This window comes from Nerophis lumbriciformis, linkage group LG08 (assembly GCF_033978685.3).
Source record: "Nerophis lumbriciformis linkage group LG08, RoL_Nlum_v2.1, whole genome shotgun sequence".
Lineage (NCBI taxonomy): Eukaryota > Metazoa > Chordata > Actinopteri > Syngnathiformes > Syngnathidae > Nerophis > Nerophis lumbriciformis.
Genome location: NC_084555.2, coordinates 13,039,492 through 13,056,156, shown reverse-complemented (window position 1 = coordinate 13,056,156; position 16,665 = coordinate 13,039,492). Strand labels below are relative to the sequence as shown.

General features: G+C 39.7%; 2 protein-coding genes across 8 annotated transcripts in view; one reads left to right on the top strand and one right to left on the bottom strand.

Moving 5' to 3' along the window:
- Window positions 1–9,011, top strand: part of myo6b (myosin VIb) — a 103,775-nt gene extending 94,764 nt beyond the window's left edge. For 2 of the 3 annotated variants that reach the window (XM_061968327.2, XM_061968326.2), the window contains 2 exons: window positions 1,281–1,499; window positions 8,473–9,011. In XM_061968327.2, coding sequence (XP_061824311.1) covers window positions 1,281–1,499; window positions 8,473–8,672 — 419 coding nt within the window. In that variant the 3' untranslated portion in view covers window positions 8,673–9,011. Of the gene's footprint in view, window positions 1–1,280; window positions 1,500–8,472 lie in introns of those variants that run through there. The other variant, XM_061968328.2, reaches the window with a different exon arrangement.
- Window positions 9,012–13,561: 4,550 nt separating this feature from the next.
- Window positions 13,562–16,665, bottom strand: part of impg1b (interphotoreceptor matrix proteoglycan 1b) — a 78,100-nt gene continuing 74,996 nt past the window's right edge. For all 5 annotated transcript variants that reach the window (XM_072913644.1, XM_072913645.1, XM_072913646.1 and 2 more), the window contains one exon: window positions 13,562–14,031. In XM_072913644.1, the coding sequence (XP_072769745.1) occupies window positions 13,948–14,031 (84 nt within the window). In that variant the 3' untranslated portion in view covers window positions 13,562–13,947. The remainder of the gene's footprint in view (window positions 14,032–16,665) is intronic.

Here is a 16,665-nt window from a genome sequence, read left to right as displayed (position 1 = left end):
GGAAGATTTAGGCCTCTTGCATGTACTCAGATAGGTTGTGCGCTGCTTGCTGCAGAACAGCCATCTTGGCTCGGTTGACCACCGCTGTTTTTCATTCCCAGAAAGAAACACGTTGGAAAACAATTTGCAATAAATTGCCATTTCACTAATGCTATAGCCAAGGAGGAGGGTCAAGTCGAAGAGGGGAGGGGGAGGAGGGAGAATTCAAATTGAGCCTTTTCCACTTCATAGCAATAACTAACACGTATGTTCTTTTACTGTTCTTAATTTGTACACAATTTACATCACTGTTTAGAGTCAAGCCTTCTTCTTTTTGTTTGACCTTAATGCCTTGTTTGAAATTCAAGTCCCGTGAGATTTTGCTGGCCTCTACTCCATCAACATCATTGAAACGTCATTTCAATGGAGAGGATTTCGACATTGAAAAATCATCATCCATCCAGAATTGATTCAACAACAGCCTTTTAGTTGTTGTAATGGTACTTATAAATAAACATTGAATCAACATTGATTTTCAACCTTAACCAAAAATAACCCAAAATGGACACAATTCAAATACCATTTAAATTAAAAGCCTAACCGGAATAAATAATGATTCATGTTAATGCACCATCCGGAATATTCTGACCCAATCACAAACGTTCAGATCAAATTTTCATTTCAGAGATTGATGTCTGTTTTTGATACAGTGCCGTCTGAGGGATCGAAGGTCACGGTCATTCAATGTTGCTTTCCGGCCATGCCGCTTACGTGGAGTGATTTCTCCAGATTCTCTGAACCTTTTGATGATATTATGGACCGTAGATGTTGAAATCCCTAAATTTCTTGCAATTGCACTTTGAGAAACGTTGTTCTTAAACTGTTTGACTATTTGCTCACGCAGTTGTGGACAAAGGGGTGTACCTCGCCCCATCCTTTCTTGTGAAAGACTGAGCATTTTTTGGGAAGCTGTTTTTATACCCAATCATGGCACCCACTTGTTACCAATTAGCCTGCACACCTGTGGGATGTTCCAAATAAGTGTTTGATAAGCATTCCTCAACTTTATCAGTATTTATTGCCACCTTTCCCAACTTCCTTGTCACGTGTTGCTGGCATCAAATTCTAAAGTTAATGATTATTTGCAAATAAAAAATGTTTTATCAGTTTGAACACGTTTCAATCACGCCAAAGTCCAGCCATGTATAAATATTCTTGTGGGAGTATGTCCTTGCATTGAAGACCTGGTCCAGCTTTCCCCACTGTCTGATTGTCCACTAAATGCACGCATTGCCCTACAGCTCAACAAAACCCAGCCCCGGCCATGCTGGCTCAGCACCAAGAAGTAGCCATGAACCGGCAGCAACGTTACTTCCGCATCCCTTTCATCCGCCCGGCCGACCAGTACAAGGACCCCCAGAATAAGAAGAAAGGCTGGTGGTATGCACACTTTGATGGACCCTGGATAGCACGACAGATGGAGCTCCACCCGGACAAACGACCCATTGTGCTGGTGGCAGGTGAGTCGACCTAAAACAACAAAACTCTCTGAGCATATATGTGAGTTTGGAATAATGTATGTCAATAATGCAACTTGGTGCAGTAAATGCACACTTGTTGTGGCATTTACCATGCATGTACAGTCGTGGTCAAAAGTTTGCATACACTTATAAAGAACGTAATGTCATGGCTGTCTTGAGTTTCCAATAATTTCTACAACTCTTATTTTTTTTGTGATAGAGTGATTGCAGCACATACTTGTTGGTTACAAAAAATATTCATGAAGTTTGGTTCTTTTATGAATTTATTATGGGTCTACTGAAAATGTGACCATATATGCTGGGTCAAAGGTATACATACAGCAATGTTAATATTTGGTTACATGTCCCTTGGCAAGTTTCACTGCAATAAGGCACTCTTTGTAGCCATCCACAAGCTTCTGGTTGAATTTTTGACCACTCCTCTTGACAAAATTGGTGCAGTTCAGATAAATTTGTTGGTTTTCTGACATGGACTTGTTTCTTCAGCGTTGTCCGCACGTTTAAGTCAGGAATTTGGGAAGGCCATTCTAAAACCTTAATTCTAGCCTGATTTAGCCATTCCTTTACCACTTTTGACATGTGTTTGGGGTCATTGTCCTTTTGGAACACCCAACTGCGCCCAAGACCCAACCTCCGGGCTGATGATTTTAGGTTGTCCTGTCTCTGTAAAGCGGCAGTTCCATTGGCAGCAAAACAGGCCCAGAGCATAATACTAACACCACCATGCTTGACAGTAGACATAGTGTTCCTGGGATTAAAGGCCTCACTTTTTCTCCTCTAAACATATTGCTGGGTATTGTGGCCAAACAGCTAAATTTACATGGACAAAGATAAGACCTTCTGGAGGAAAGTTCTGTGGTCAGATTTGTGATTTGTGACCAACAAGTATGTGCTCCAATCCCTCTATCACAAAAAAATAAGAGTTGTAGAAAGTATTGGAAACTCAAGACAGCCATGACATTATGTTCTTTACTAGTGTATGTAAACTTTTGACTACGACTGTACATGTACTGTATGTCCTCCATGTTTACAGACTACAGTTTCCATTGTTTACACAGACACAAACAACAGTGTTGTTTTTTGCTTTTTGGCAATTTGTAGGTTTTTGTCGTTAAACCTGATCTTTCGGAAAACACAAACCATAGTGAAGGCTTTCCAAAACTGTGTGCAAAAGAAAACTACACTTTTTGCCTTTTGTTTTTTAAACCAGTGTTTCTTAACCATTAATTGTGCCACAAGTGCCCCGTAGACGTCCGCCAAAAAATATCTGTTTCTCAGCTGTGGGCACTCAGTTTTAACACACTTTTCCACCACTTGTGGCAGTAATGACAATATCAAACAAAAGTCTGCAGCTAAAATCATAAAGAAGTGTTTTTAAGTGCAATAACTCAGTGGTGGGCTATGCGTTTCTCACCTAGGCCTTCAGTGATGTCCTACTTAGTCCGACTTCCCCTCAAAATACCGTAATTGATGTCACCACATGGACACGGCTGGAGATACTATACAAAAACACACGTGCACTCTACTGGCCATTGAACCCCTGCAACCATACTTGCCAACCCTCCCGGATTTTCCGGGAGACTCCCGAAATTCAGCGCCTCTCCCGAAAACCTCCCGGGACAAATTATCTCCCGAAAATCTCCCGAAATTCAGGCAGGCTCAGGTCCGCCACAATATAAACGGTGTGCCTGCCCAATGACGTTATAACTGTAGAATGATCGAGGGCGAGTTCTTGGTTCCTTATGTGGGTTTATTGTTAGGCAGTTTCATTAACGTCCTCCCAGCGCGGTAACAACACACAACAACAGCAGTCACGTTTTGGTCTACCGTAAAGCAGTTCGTCTGCCGTAAACAGCAATGTTGTGACACTCTTAAACAGGACAATACTGCCATCTAGTGCATTTGATGAAAGCACTTTTGTGCGTGCCACACAGCAATGCATCATCAGAGAGGGTGTTCAGCATGGTTAAAAAAATAGTGACAGAGAATAGAACAAGGATGGACAATTCAACCCTTAACTCAACAAGTATATGTGTAAATAAATGAACACTGAAATTCAAGTATTTCTTTTATATATATATGTATATACAATAAAAGAAATATATATTTATAGCTAGAATTCACTGAAAGTCAAGTATTTCTTATATATATATATATATATATATATATATATATATATATATATATATATATATATATATATATATATATAAGAAATACTTGACTTGGTGAATTCTAGCTGTAAATATACTCCTCCCCTCTTAGCCACGCCCCCCACACCTCCCGAAATCGGAGGTCTCAAGGTCGGCAAGTATGCCTGCAACAGTGTACAAAAGGGTCTATTTTATGGCGCGTTTAACATTCAATAAACCCGCTTCAGCAATTAAAACATATCTTACGTAGTACTGTCAAAATTAGAATAATTGTATAAAACAAATGAAACATTAAAAAATAAAGAATTAAAATATTTGAACCCACAATTTGTAGCACCCATCTGACGTCGTATAAACCAGTAATACCGTCGTAGTCGTTTGATTTGTGTGAAAGTGGCGGGGATTTCCCCATTTCACCGCCGGTGTTGTGCCAAAATGTGATTGCCTGCCAAAAATGTATTTCCTTCGCGGGAGCGCGCACCGCTCGCTAAACCTGCATTGCTTGGCTTCGTCTGTCCACAGAGGATTACAAGGTGTAAGACAAACACTTTATCTTCGTGGTTATTGTACCGGTGAGTTTTCTGTGGCTTTCCATGACTCGTATGGTTCCGGTGCCACTTCCTGTTTTCGCAACTTGTGATTGGATACTCACTTGGGACTCCCAAGTGAGTATCCAATCACAGCGTGAGGCCAGCTAGAAGGCCTTACTGACAACAAGTCGTGATCTAAATGGCTATCGCAATTGGAAATTTGGGAACATTTTTGTTGTTTAAATGTGCTATATAAATAAAGTGGATTGGATTGGATTGTCTATCAACTGTATGTGCCCGTTCACTTACAGTGCACAGACGCCCGCATTGTTGATTCTGAAAGCTCGGAGCAGATTTGGTACAGCATGGCAACATAAGCTAGCTGAATTCTGATTGGATACAAACTAAAACTAAAAACCACAGCATTGGAAGGAGCATAATAAGACATGAAGAGAATATGAATACCTTTAGATGTTTAGGGAAAGTAAATCGAAAATGACATTCATCTTTAATTATGCACATGATTTCTGTTGGGCCTGCAGAGAAGGCCTTGCTGGCCCTGACGGCACACCACTGCAAAAACTACAACTAAAGTGTTTAAGCTGTATTTTCATTTGCACTTAAATGTTTTTGACAATTCACTTAAAGGAGATCTATGATGACGTTCGTCTTTTCTGTCTTATAAATGTTGTTACAAAGTCGGATACTCATGTTAAACATTGCCAAAGTATCAAATCATAAGGGTCATACATTTTGGCATGAGTTTCTACGCAGTTTTGGACCTTATTTTTCTCGGGGTTTTGCAGTTGTAACGTTACAGCCAGGTGGATGTCCTTATTTGGACATTAACCCGTAGGAGAGGAACTTCTCCCCTCTGCTTCAGGCGATGAGGAAACACAAAAAGTCTTATTTTCATATAATATTGGCATGCGCATAATAACAAAGTTACGTAAATTCGGCCAAAAGCAGGATTTTTTTTTTAATGCAGGCAGTAGGTGTACCTAATGTTGTTAATGTTTATTTTCAGCTTATTTTTAACTGTGACTGGAGAAAATAGTGGTGAAAACTTCAAGATGTATATTTTAACAGTGTACATTTTTTAAAAGATAAATGCTATACTTTTTAAGGTGGTTGGACTTGGTTTTAATTGCAATCTGGAAACGCTCCCACAAACGGCCAGCTGCAAGACAGCTGAAAAAAAAATGTAATTTAAAAAGTGATTGTAGAGCAAAGTTAAAACCCAAAGCTTATCCAAAACATGTTACATACAGCACTAGGAAACATTTTAAATGTAAAAAAACTCATAATAGTTCCTATTTAGGAACATATGCTATTATGTATTAATAATTTAGTTTGTTTACTACCTTTCCCACTCTTTGAGACACTTTTTCTGTAAGGATCTGTGTCGCTCCACATCATTGGTATGTGTGAGTGACATGAAGAAAAGCTCTGGCTAACTTAAACAGTTGAAACTTTTTCTCAAAGAGTCTGCATCTCTCCATGCCACTGGTGTGTGTGAATGACGGAAAGAAAAGTGCTGATTCACATAGGTTTTTGACACTTTTTCTGAAAAGATCTGCATTTCTTTAAGTCACTGGTGTGCATGTGAGTGACAAGAAGAAAAGCTCTGACTCACATAAATAGTTGTTTAATGCCTGTGCTTCAATGATCACCTTCATCAACACCTGTGTTGTTTGCTACCTTTCCCAATCGTTGAGACACTTTTTCTGTAAGGATCTGTGTTGGTCCACACCACTGGTATGTGTGAGTAAAATGAAGAAAAGCTCTGGCTAACTTAAAAAGTTTAAACTTTTTCTCAAAAAGTCTGCATCTCTCCATGCCACTGGTGTGTGTGAGTGACGGAAAGAAAAACACTGATTCCCATAATTTTTTCACACGTTTTCTGAAAGGATCTGCATTTCTTTAGGTCAGTGGTGTGCGTGTGAGTGACAAGATGAAAAGCTCTGACTCACATAAATAGTTGTTTAATGCCTGTGCTTCAATGATCACCTTCATCAACTCCTCTGTTGTTTGCTAACTTTCCCAATCTTTGAGACACTTTTTCTGTAAGGATCTGTGTCGATCACTGATGTGTGTGAGTTACATGAAGAAAAGCTCTGGCTCACCTAAACAGTTGAAACTTTTTCTCAAAGAGTCTGCATCTCTCCATGCCACTGGTGTGTGTGCATGATGGAAAGAAAAGTGCTGATTCACATACGTTTTTGACACTTTTTCTGAAAGGATCTGCATTTCTTTAAGTCACTGGTTTGCATGTGAGTGACATGAGAAAAGCTCTGACTCACATAAATAGTTGTTTAATGCCTGTGCTTCAATGATCACCTTCATCAACTCCTGTGTTGTTTGCTGTCTTTCTCAATCGTTGAGACACTTTTTCTGTAAGGATCCATGTCGGTCCACATCACTGGTATGTGTGAGTGACATGAAGAAAAGCTCCGGCTCACCTAAACAGTTGAAACTTTTTCTTAAAGAGTCTGTATCTCTCCATGCCACTGGTGTGTGTGTGAATGACGGGGGGGAAAAGTGCTGATTCACATACGTTTTTGACACTTTTTCTGAAAGGATCTGCATTTCTTTAAGTCACTGGTGTGCATGCGTGTGACAAGAAGAAAAGCTCTGACTCACATAAATAATTGTTTTATGCCTGTGCTTCAATGATCACCTTCATCAGCTCCTGTGTTGTTTGCTTACTTTCCCAATCTTTGAGGCACTTTTTCTGTAAGGATCTGTGTCGATCACTGATATTTGTGAGGATCTGTGTCGATCACTGATATCTGTGGGTGACATGAAGAAAAGCTCTGGCTCACCTAAACAGTTGAAACTTTTTCTCAAAGAGTCTGCATCTCTCCATGCCACTGGTGTGTGTGAGTGACGGAAAGAAAAGCACCGATTCCCATAATTTTTTCACACTTTTTCTGAAAGGATCTGCATTTCTTTAGGTCACTGGTGTGCGTGTGAGTGACAAGAAGAAAAGCTCTGACTCACATAAATAGTTGTTTAATGCCTGTGCTTCAATGATCACCTTCATCAACTCCTGTGTTGTTTGCTACCTTTCCCACTCTTTGAGACATTTTTTCTGTAAGGATCTGTGTCGATCACTGATATCTGTGAGGATCTGTGTCGATCACTGATATCTGTGAGGATCTGTGTAGATCACTGATATCCGTGAGTGACATGAAGAAAGGCTCTGGCTCACCTAAACAGTTGAAACTTTTTCTCAAAGAGTCTGCATCTCTCCATGCCACTGGTGCATGTGAGTGATGGAAATAAAAGTGCTGATTCACATAGGCTTTTGACACTTTTTCGGAAAGGATCTGCATTTCTTTAAGTTGCTGGTGTATGTGACTAGAAGAAAAGCTCTGACTCACATAAATAGTTGTTTAATGCCTGTGCTTCATTGATCACCTTCATCAACTCCTGTGTTGTTTGCTACTTTCCCCACTCTTTGAGACACTTTTTCTGTAAGGATCTGTGTTGATCATTGATATGTGTGAGTGACATGAAGAAAAGCTCTGGCTAACTTAAACAGTTGAAACTTTTTCTCTAAGAGTCTGCATCTCTTCATGCCACTGGTGTCTGTGAATGACGGAAAGAAAAGTGCTGATTCACATAGGCTTTTGACACTTTTTCTGAAAGGATCTGCATTTCTTTAAGTCATTGGTGTGCATGTGAGTGACAAGAAAAAAAGCTCTGACTCACATAAATAGTTGTTTAATGCCTGTGCTTTATTGATCACCTTCATCAACTCCTGTATTGTTTGCTACTTTCCCCACTCTTTGAGACACTTTTTCTGTATGGGTCTGTGTCGGTTCACATCACTGGTATGTGTGAGTGACATGAAGAAAAGCTCTGGCTCACCTAAACAGTTGAAACGTTTTCTCAGAGAGACTGCCTCTCTCCAAGCCACCGGTGTGTGTGAGTGACGGAAAGAAAAGTGCTGATTCACATAAGTTTTTCACACTTTTTCGGAAAGGATCTGCATTTCTTTAAGTCACTGGTGTGTGTGACTAGAAGAAAAGCTCTGACTCGCATAAATGGTTGTTTAATCACCTTAATCAACTCCTGTGTTTGCTACCTTTCCCACGCTTTGAGACATTTTATGTAAGGGTCTGTGTCTCTCCATATCACTGATGTGAGTGACAGGAAGAAAAGCATTTAAAAAAAAAATAAAAATTTTTTTACGGGTTTCTTAAAGTAAAGATAACGGATAGAAAATGTGATGTTGTCGTGGTATTTATTCATGTCTGACAGGGAAAGATGACATGGAAATGTGCGAGCTGAGTCTGGAAGAGACGGGTCTGACCCGGAAGAGAGGGGCCGAGATCCTTCCCAGGCAGTTTGAGGAAATCTGGGAGCGCTGCGACGGGATTCAGTACCTGAAGAAAGCCATCGAGAACAAGCAGGCCCGGCCTACGTATGCCACCGCCATGCTGCAGAACCTCCTCAAGTGACCCCTCAGACGCCACTGCGGTCCGATGCAAGATGGACAGCGTCCTGAACAGTAGCTGTAAGTCTTCTTTGCTGTGTTCTTTCTAGACATTGTGTTACTTTAAAAGAGGCCTTACATTGGAACACACGTGCACACCTCACACGTTCAGCCCAAGACCTTAACTGTGTTTTTATCCTGCGTGTGTAAAGTTGTTGTTTCTTGGAGCTTCGTTCCATTCTGATATGTGCAGGTTTGCAGTGTCTTTGTGTGCGTCTGATCAAATATGATCTTATTCATCTTGCATTCTGTTTGTGTTTACACTGCAGCATTGTAGAGAATAAAATGCAAGCCTCCCCTGCAATTGTCATTGTTTTATTTTCCTTCCCATAGTCCCCGAGATCATTAAAGTCAAAAGTGTGAACAATCGCGAGCCAGCACAGCCGTTACTTCGCGCTGCTCCGGTAAGAGTAGCGCGAAGTGACGTCCTAATGGGAATAGCAGCAAACAAGATTAACCTGCGAGATTATTTCAGGCGAAAGGCAAATGTAGCAGAGATGTTCGTCCGAGGCTCGCACACACCAGGTGATCAGCGGCGTTAAACCAGATTAAAGGTTCACCTCAGGCAGCTGGTACTCAAAACCTGTCTCTGTGTATAGCAAAACAAGTTAAATAGTCAAATACTGTTTTTTGGTGTTTATATACAAAACCCAAAACCAGTGACGTTGGCACTTTGTGTAAATCGTAAATAAAAACAGAATACAATGATTTGCAAATCCTTTTCAACTTGTAATCAATTGAATAGACTGCAAAGACAAGATATTTAATATTCAAACTGAGAAACTTAAAAAAAAAATTTGTAAATAATCATTAATTTAGGATTTAATGTCAGCAACACATTGCAAACAAGTTGGCAAAGGGGCATTTTTACCACTGTGTTACATGGCCTTTCCTTTTAACAACACTCAGTAAACGTTTGGGAACTGAGGAGACCAATTTTTGAAGCTTTTCAGGTGGAATTTCTTTTCCATTCTTGCTTGATGTACAGCTTAAGGTGTTCAACAGTCCGGGGTCTCCGTTGTGGTATTTTAGGCTTCATAATGCGCCACACATTTTCAATGGGAGACAGATCTAGACTACAGGCAGGCCAGTCTAGTACCCGTACTCTTTTACTATGAAGCCACGCTGTTGTAACACGTGGCTTGGCATTGTCTTGCTGAAATAAGCAGGGGCGTCCATGATAACGTTTCTTGGATGGCAACATATGTTGCTCCAAAACCTGTATGTACCTTTCAGCATTAATGGTGCCTTCACAGATGTGTAAGTTGCTCATGCCTTGGGCACTAATACACCCCCATACCATCACAGATGATGGCTTTTCAACTCTGCGCCTATAACAGTCCGTATGGTTCTTTTCCTCTTTGTTCCGGAGGACACGACGTCCACAGTTTCCAAAAACAATTTGAAATGTGGACTCGTCAGACCACAGAACACTTTTTCACTTTGCATCAGTCCATCTTAGATGAGCTCGGGCCCAGTGAAGCCGGGGGCGTTTCTGGGTGTTGTTGATAAACGGTTTTCGCCTTGCATAGGAGAGTTTTAACTTGCACTTACAGATGTCGCGACCAACTGTAGTTACTGAAAGTGGGTTTCTGAAGTGTTCCTGAGCCCATGTGGTGATATCCTTTACACACTGATGTCGCTTGTTGATGCAGTACAGCCTGAGGGATCGAAGGTCACGGGCTTAGCTGCTTGCGTGCAGTGATTTCTCCAGATTCTCTGAACCTTTTGATGATATTACGGACCGTAGATGGTGAAATCCCTAAATTCCTTGCAATAGCTGGTTGAGAAAAATTGTTATTAAACTGATGGACAATTTGCTCACGCATTTGTTGACAAAGTGGTGACCCTCGCCCCATCCTTGTTTGTGAATGACTGAGCATTTCATGGAAGCTGCTTTTATACCCAATCATGGCACCCACCTGTTCCCACTTAGCCTGTTCACCTGTGAGATGTTCCAAATAAGTGTTTGATGAGCATTCCTCAACTTTCTCACTCTTTTTTGACCACTTGTGCCAGCTTTTTTGAAACATGTTGCAGGCATCAAATTCCAAATGAGCTAAAATTTACAAAAAAATAACAAAGTTTCTCAGTTCAAAGTATCTTGTCTTTGCAGTCTATTCAATTAAATGCAAATCATTGTATTCTGTTTTTATTTACGATTTACACTACGTGCCAAATTCACTGGTGTTTGGTTTTGTAGCACTATTTTAAATAGTATTTAATAAAATATCCTATTTGGTTCTCCACAAACACCCCAGCAAAAATTAAAAATGTGGAAATATGGTCACGCTGTAGCTCACATACCTGTCTTGCTTTCTTCCACTTTCTGAGTCTCATTTGCAAGTACCGTATTTTCCGCACCATAAGGCGCACCTAAAAACCACAAATTTTCTCAAAAGCTAACAGTGCGCCTTATAACCCGGTGCGCTTTATTACGATTAATTTTCATAAAGTTTCGATCTCGCAACTTCGGTAAACAGCCGCCATCTTTTTTCCCGGTAGAACAGGAAGCGCTTCTTCTTCTACGCAAGCAACCGCCAAGGAAAGCACCCGCCCCCATAGAACAGGAAGCGCTTCACCCGCCCCCATAGAACAGGAAGCGCTTCACCCGCCCCCGGAAGAAGAAGAAAAAACGCGCGGATATCACCGTACGTTTCATTTCCTGTTTACATCTGTAAAGACCACAAAATGGCTCCTACTAAACGATCTGGTTCATAAAAAGACGCAATCTCTCCATCCGCACACGGATTACTACCGTATTTCACAGCAACTGAACCGCACTGTGGAACGGGAGCACGTACGGTGAATATTCGCTCCACAGGGAATGAGAAGTCATCCTTCACTGTGGTTCTAGCTTGCCATGCTAACTTCCACTCATGGTGATATTCAAAAGGAAGACCTTGCCAAAAGAGACCTTTCCAGCCGGCGTCATCATAAAAGCTAACTCGAAGGGATGGATGGATGAAGAAAAGATGAGCGAGTGGTTAAGGGAAGTTTACGCGAAGAGGCCGGGTGGCTTTTTTCACACAGCTCCGAAGGCGAACACACCTTCACTAAGACGGGCAGACAGCCTCGGACGACATACGCCAACATTTGCCAGTGGATCGTAAATGCCTGGGCAGATATTTCGGTCACAACTGTGGTCCGAGCTTTCCGGAAGGCAGGATTCACAGAACAACAGCGACACTGACTCCCGATGACTTCTACGAGACGGAACCGGCCATTTTGGATACCACGCTTGCACAACTTTTCAATTCGGACACCGAAGACGAAGAATTCGAAGGATTTACGAATGAAGAATAACTTCAGAAGGTGAGCGCTATGTTTATTTTGTGTGTTGTGACATTAACGTTCGAGCAACATTATGTTGCTATTTATTGCTCTACACCATTTTGAATTTTACTATGTTTGTGATTGCACATTTGCGTACATTTTGGGACAGAGTTGTTAGAACGCTGGTTTTCAATATATTATTAAAGTTTGACTGAACTATCTGACTGTTTTTTTGACATTCACTTTAGCGCAGCGTTTTTTTGACATTCACTTTAGCGCAGCGTAGGCGCGGCTTTTAGTCCGGGGCGGCTTATTGGTGGACAAAATTATGAAATATGTAATTCATAGAAGGTGCGGCTAATAATCCGGTGCGCCTTATAGTGCGGAAAATACGGTATACATTCATTTCAGTTTGTCCTAGGCGTGCTGTTGCAGTCAGGAAGTAGTCTTTGCAATCAAGTTGAACATGCCAGCCTTGTTGAATCTTAAAATGTTTTTATACTGTGTGTATTGTACTTATTGCACACCATCTGTTTGATTGCAACGTGCATCATAGTTGTAGTTTTTATTGCCAAATTTGAAGATGTTGAAATCGCTATGTAAAATCGTAATCAATAGCGCGTATATGACATAGCCAATGTAAATTAGCATTGAGCTAGCTTGAAAACTGGTTGCAAATCTTTTTTTTCTATAATTACAAATCCATTTTTTGGTACAATTAACTTGCATCTAGTTGGCGGGGCCTCCTCTGAATAATATGTTATAAGCTTTTTTTATTGGTCAGTCTGTTGACTACTTCAGCCCTCGACACGTTTGGAGGGTGAATACTAAAGATTGACCAGTCAAAGGGCTTCGCCGACTAGATTGAAGTTGATCATAACCCAAAAAAATAAAAAATAATTTTCAACCATAAATAATTTTAATTTTTAGTGAACAGAAATAATATTGTAACCAAACAAATGCAACCAAAAATAAGATTTGCGGTCTCCAAAAAAATGTGTAACCCAAGAATATATTTGCAAGCAAAAAATAAAAATTGCAACCCAAAAAATTGTAACCAAAAAATAAATTTTTTTGCAACCAAAGATTGATTTTCAACCAAAAAATGGCATTTGTAACTAAAACATGATTGACAAACAAATATTGATTTTCAGACCCTTTTTTTTTTTTTTTTTTTTTTTAACCAATACAATTATTCGAAACCAAAAAGGTATTTGCAATCAAAAAATAATTAGTAACAAAAAATATTTGCAACCAATAAAAAGTTTATATGTTTAAAGCAGCCAAAAAAATAAATGCGCAACCAACAACATGCAACAAATGTATCAAAATATAATACAGCTTGATTTACGTGAATCGGTACTGGGTCAGTAGCTATAAAAGTATAGAATTTAGTATTCATCCCATAGTTGAGTTTGATTATAGTGTTTTTGCAGGTTAACTGTGTGAAAGAGGCGTCCCCTTACGGCGTTCACTGAGTGACACACTTCATCGAGACATGCCGTCCTATTTTGATTACCTTTAATAGTCCAGCCCGTTTAGCGGTCATGTCAAAAAAGCAAAGACTCGGAACGCAAAAACATTTCATTGGTTACTTTAATTGTAAAATGTGTGTACAAAAAAAATGAATCACACTGTTTTGGAACAACCTAAATACATCATCAGTGAATACATTCATCCTCTTTTGGGCATAACAAGAGTGTCTAAAGTGAGATACCAGCATGTGTGAATAATAAATACCTCATTGTGAGGAAAGAAGAGCCTTTGCCAAGAGTGTAGCGTACAGGAAGTGTTCCTAGCGTTCATTATGTGTAATAAATATTTGATTGACACATGAAAACATCGTATTGGAGCAGCCGTAGTGGAGCTGTCTTGTCTAACAAGACATTCTTCACTATGAGCAATTCACCACCTAACTGCTCTCTACATGGGGAGGATGTTAGGGGGCGTGGCATCAGATGGCATCACACCACGGTGGCTTCGCCGCCTTCGCCGTCTGACGTCCACAGAAGAAAACACGCTCGGTATTCATTGGGCAGTCGCCACGTCTGCGAGAAACGAGGAAAAGATGGTGGATGTCATGGTGGAAAACTGCTACGTATTAATGGGAAATATTTTTTCCATTAATGGACCGCAGCTTCCTCAGTGACAGGAGCACTCATGCATACCCAGACCGTGACGATACGGCCATCATGATTGACTCCTGGTTATGATAGTGCCGATACCGTGGTGGGTATTAGTATGTGATCGATACTAACGTGATGGGATCAATACTTTAGTCAGCAAATTACTCACGTTTTCTCAAAGTTGATCTGTCACTTCTCTCTCTCGCGATCAATGTAGTAAAAAACTGTAAAATTCCATTCCGTTTTTTTTTTTTTGAGGTGGTCTGTCATAATGTTTTTAGAACTCTTATCGGACATTGTGACTTTTAGTAATAGTGTTCCTGAACAAAATGGACCCAAACACACATTTTTGCAGCTAAATGTGTATATATAATTTATACACACATACACCTTCACTGCAAAAAGTCAGTGTTCAAAAACAAGAAAAAACAAAACAAAAATTAGGGGTATTTTATTTGAACTAAGCAAAATTATCTGCCAATAGAACAAGAACATTTGGCTTGTCAAGACTTTCCAAAACAAGTCAAATGAGCTAACCTCAATGAACCCAAAAATACCTTAAAATAAGTATATTCTCACTAATAACAAGTGTACTACTATATGAGTACGTATTTTCTATTGTTTCATTGAAAATAAAACCGCAAAGTCCATTTGACTGTCATCTGGTTTTATATGAGAAACAATTGTGTCAAAGTCATGATTTTTTTTTTCATGCTTGAAGTAAGAAATTAATACTTTAAAAAAGTAGTTTTATACTTGTGAGTAGGGATGTCCGATAATGGCTTTTTTGCCGATATTTCGATATTGTCCAACTCTTAATTACCGATACTGATATCAACCGATACCGATATATATAGTCATGGAATTAACACATTATTATGCCTAATTTTGTTGTGATGCCCCGCTGGATGCATTAAAAAATGTAACAAGGTTTTCCAAAATAAATCAACTCAAGTTATGGGAAAAAAAAGTGCCAACATGGCACTGCCATATTTATTATTGAAGTCACAAAGTGCATTATTTTTTTAACATGCCTCAAAACAGCAGCTTGGAATTTGGGACATGCTCTCCCTGAAATAATCCTGATACCCACTACAACTATGGGAAACACTGTAACTTTGACTTTCACAAAGTGCTTCTTTTTTTTTTTTTTTAAACATGCCTCAAAACAACAGCTACAAAAACAATGAAGGCGCACAGCTTCAATCCAGAGTATACTATAAACTGGGCTCAATCTGCCCTGTTCTTAACATATTTGTATGAGTTACAAAAATGTGCAAATAAAAACAAGAAAGGCACAAAAATAAAAAACTGCTTCAGTCTAGATTAGTAGATAACACAGCCATCCTTTAAAGTGCATGAACGTTAATAAAACTGCTTCAGTCTAGACTAGTAGATAACACAGCCATCCTTTAAAGTGCATGAACATTAATAAAACTGCTTCAGTGGGCTAATACTTTTTCTCCTAGTCATCACGTGTGAGAGGTAGATTTTTCTGAATGAAAACAAGCATCTGCAAGGGGTTCCGGGTATTTGTTCTGTTGTTACGGTGCGGATGTTCTCCCTAAATGTGTTTGTCATTCTTGTTTGGTGTGGGTTCACAGTGTGGCGCATATTTGTAACAATGTTAAAGTTGTTTATACGGCCACCCTCAGTGTGACCTGTATGGCTGTTGATCAAGTATGCTTGCATTCGCTCGTGCCTGTGTCAAGCCGTAGACAGTATGTGACTGGGCCAGTACGCAAAGGCAGCGCCTTCAAGGACTAATTGGCGCTCTGTACATCTTCCTGCGTCCGTGTACACAGCGGCGTTTTAGAAAGTCACACATTTTACTTTTGGAAACCCATCCATCCGATACTGATAATCTTGAAAGATACCGATAATTTCCAATATTACTTTTTAAAGCATTTATCGGTCGATAATATCGGCGGTCCGATATTATCGAACATCCCTACTTGTGAGTGTTGATGACACAGCTTTGCAACAGTTGATATTCTAGTTTCAAGCATGTTTTACTCAATATAGGTCATAAAATCTCAGCAACAAGCTGTAATATCTTACTGAGATCTTTTAGGACCAAAACCCTTAAAACAAGTAAAACACTCTGCTTAGTGAGAAGAATTATCTTATCAGACAGAAAATAAGCAAATACCACCCTTATTTGAGATATTTAATCTTACTTAGATTTCAGTTTTTGCAGTGTTGGCCCCCCAGACACATTTTTTTTCTCTCAAAATACAAACCCCGTTTCCATATGAGTTGGGAAATTGTGTTAGATGTAAAAATAAACGGAATACAATGATTTGCAAATCATTTTCAACCCATATTCAGTTGAATATGCTACAAAGACAACATATTTGATGTTCAAACTGATAAACTTTTTTTTTTTTTTTTTCAAATAATCATTAACTTTAGAATTTGATGCCAGCAACACGTGACAAAGAAGTTGGGAAAGGTGGCAATAAATACTGATAAAGTTGAGGAATGCTCATCAAACACTTATTTGGAACATCCCACAGGTGAACAGGCAAATTGGGAACAGGTGGGTGCCATGAT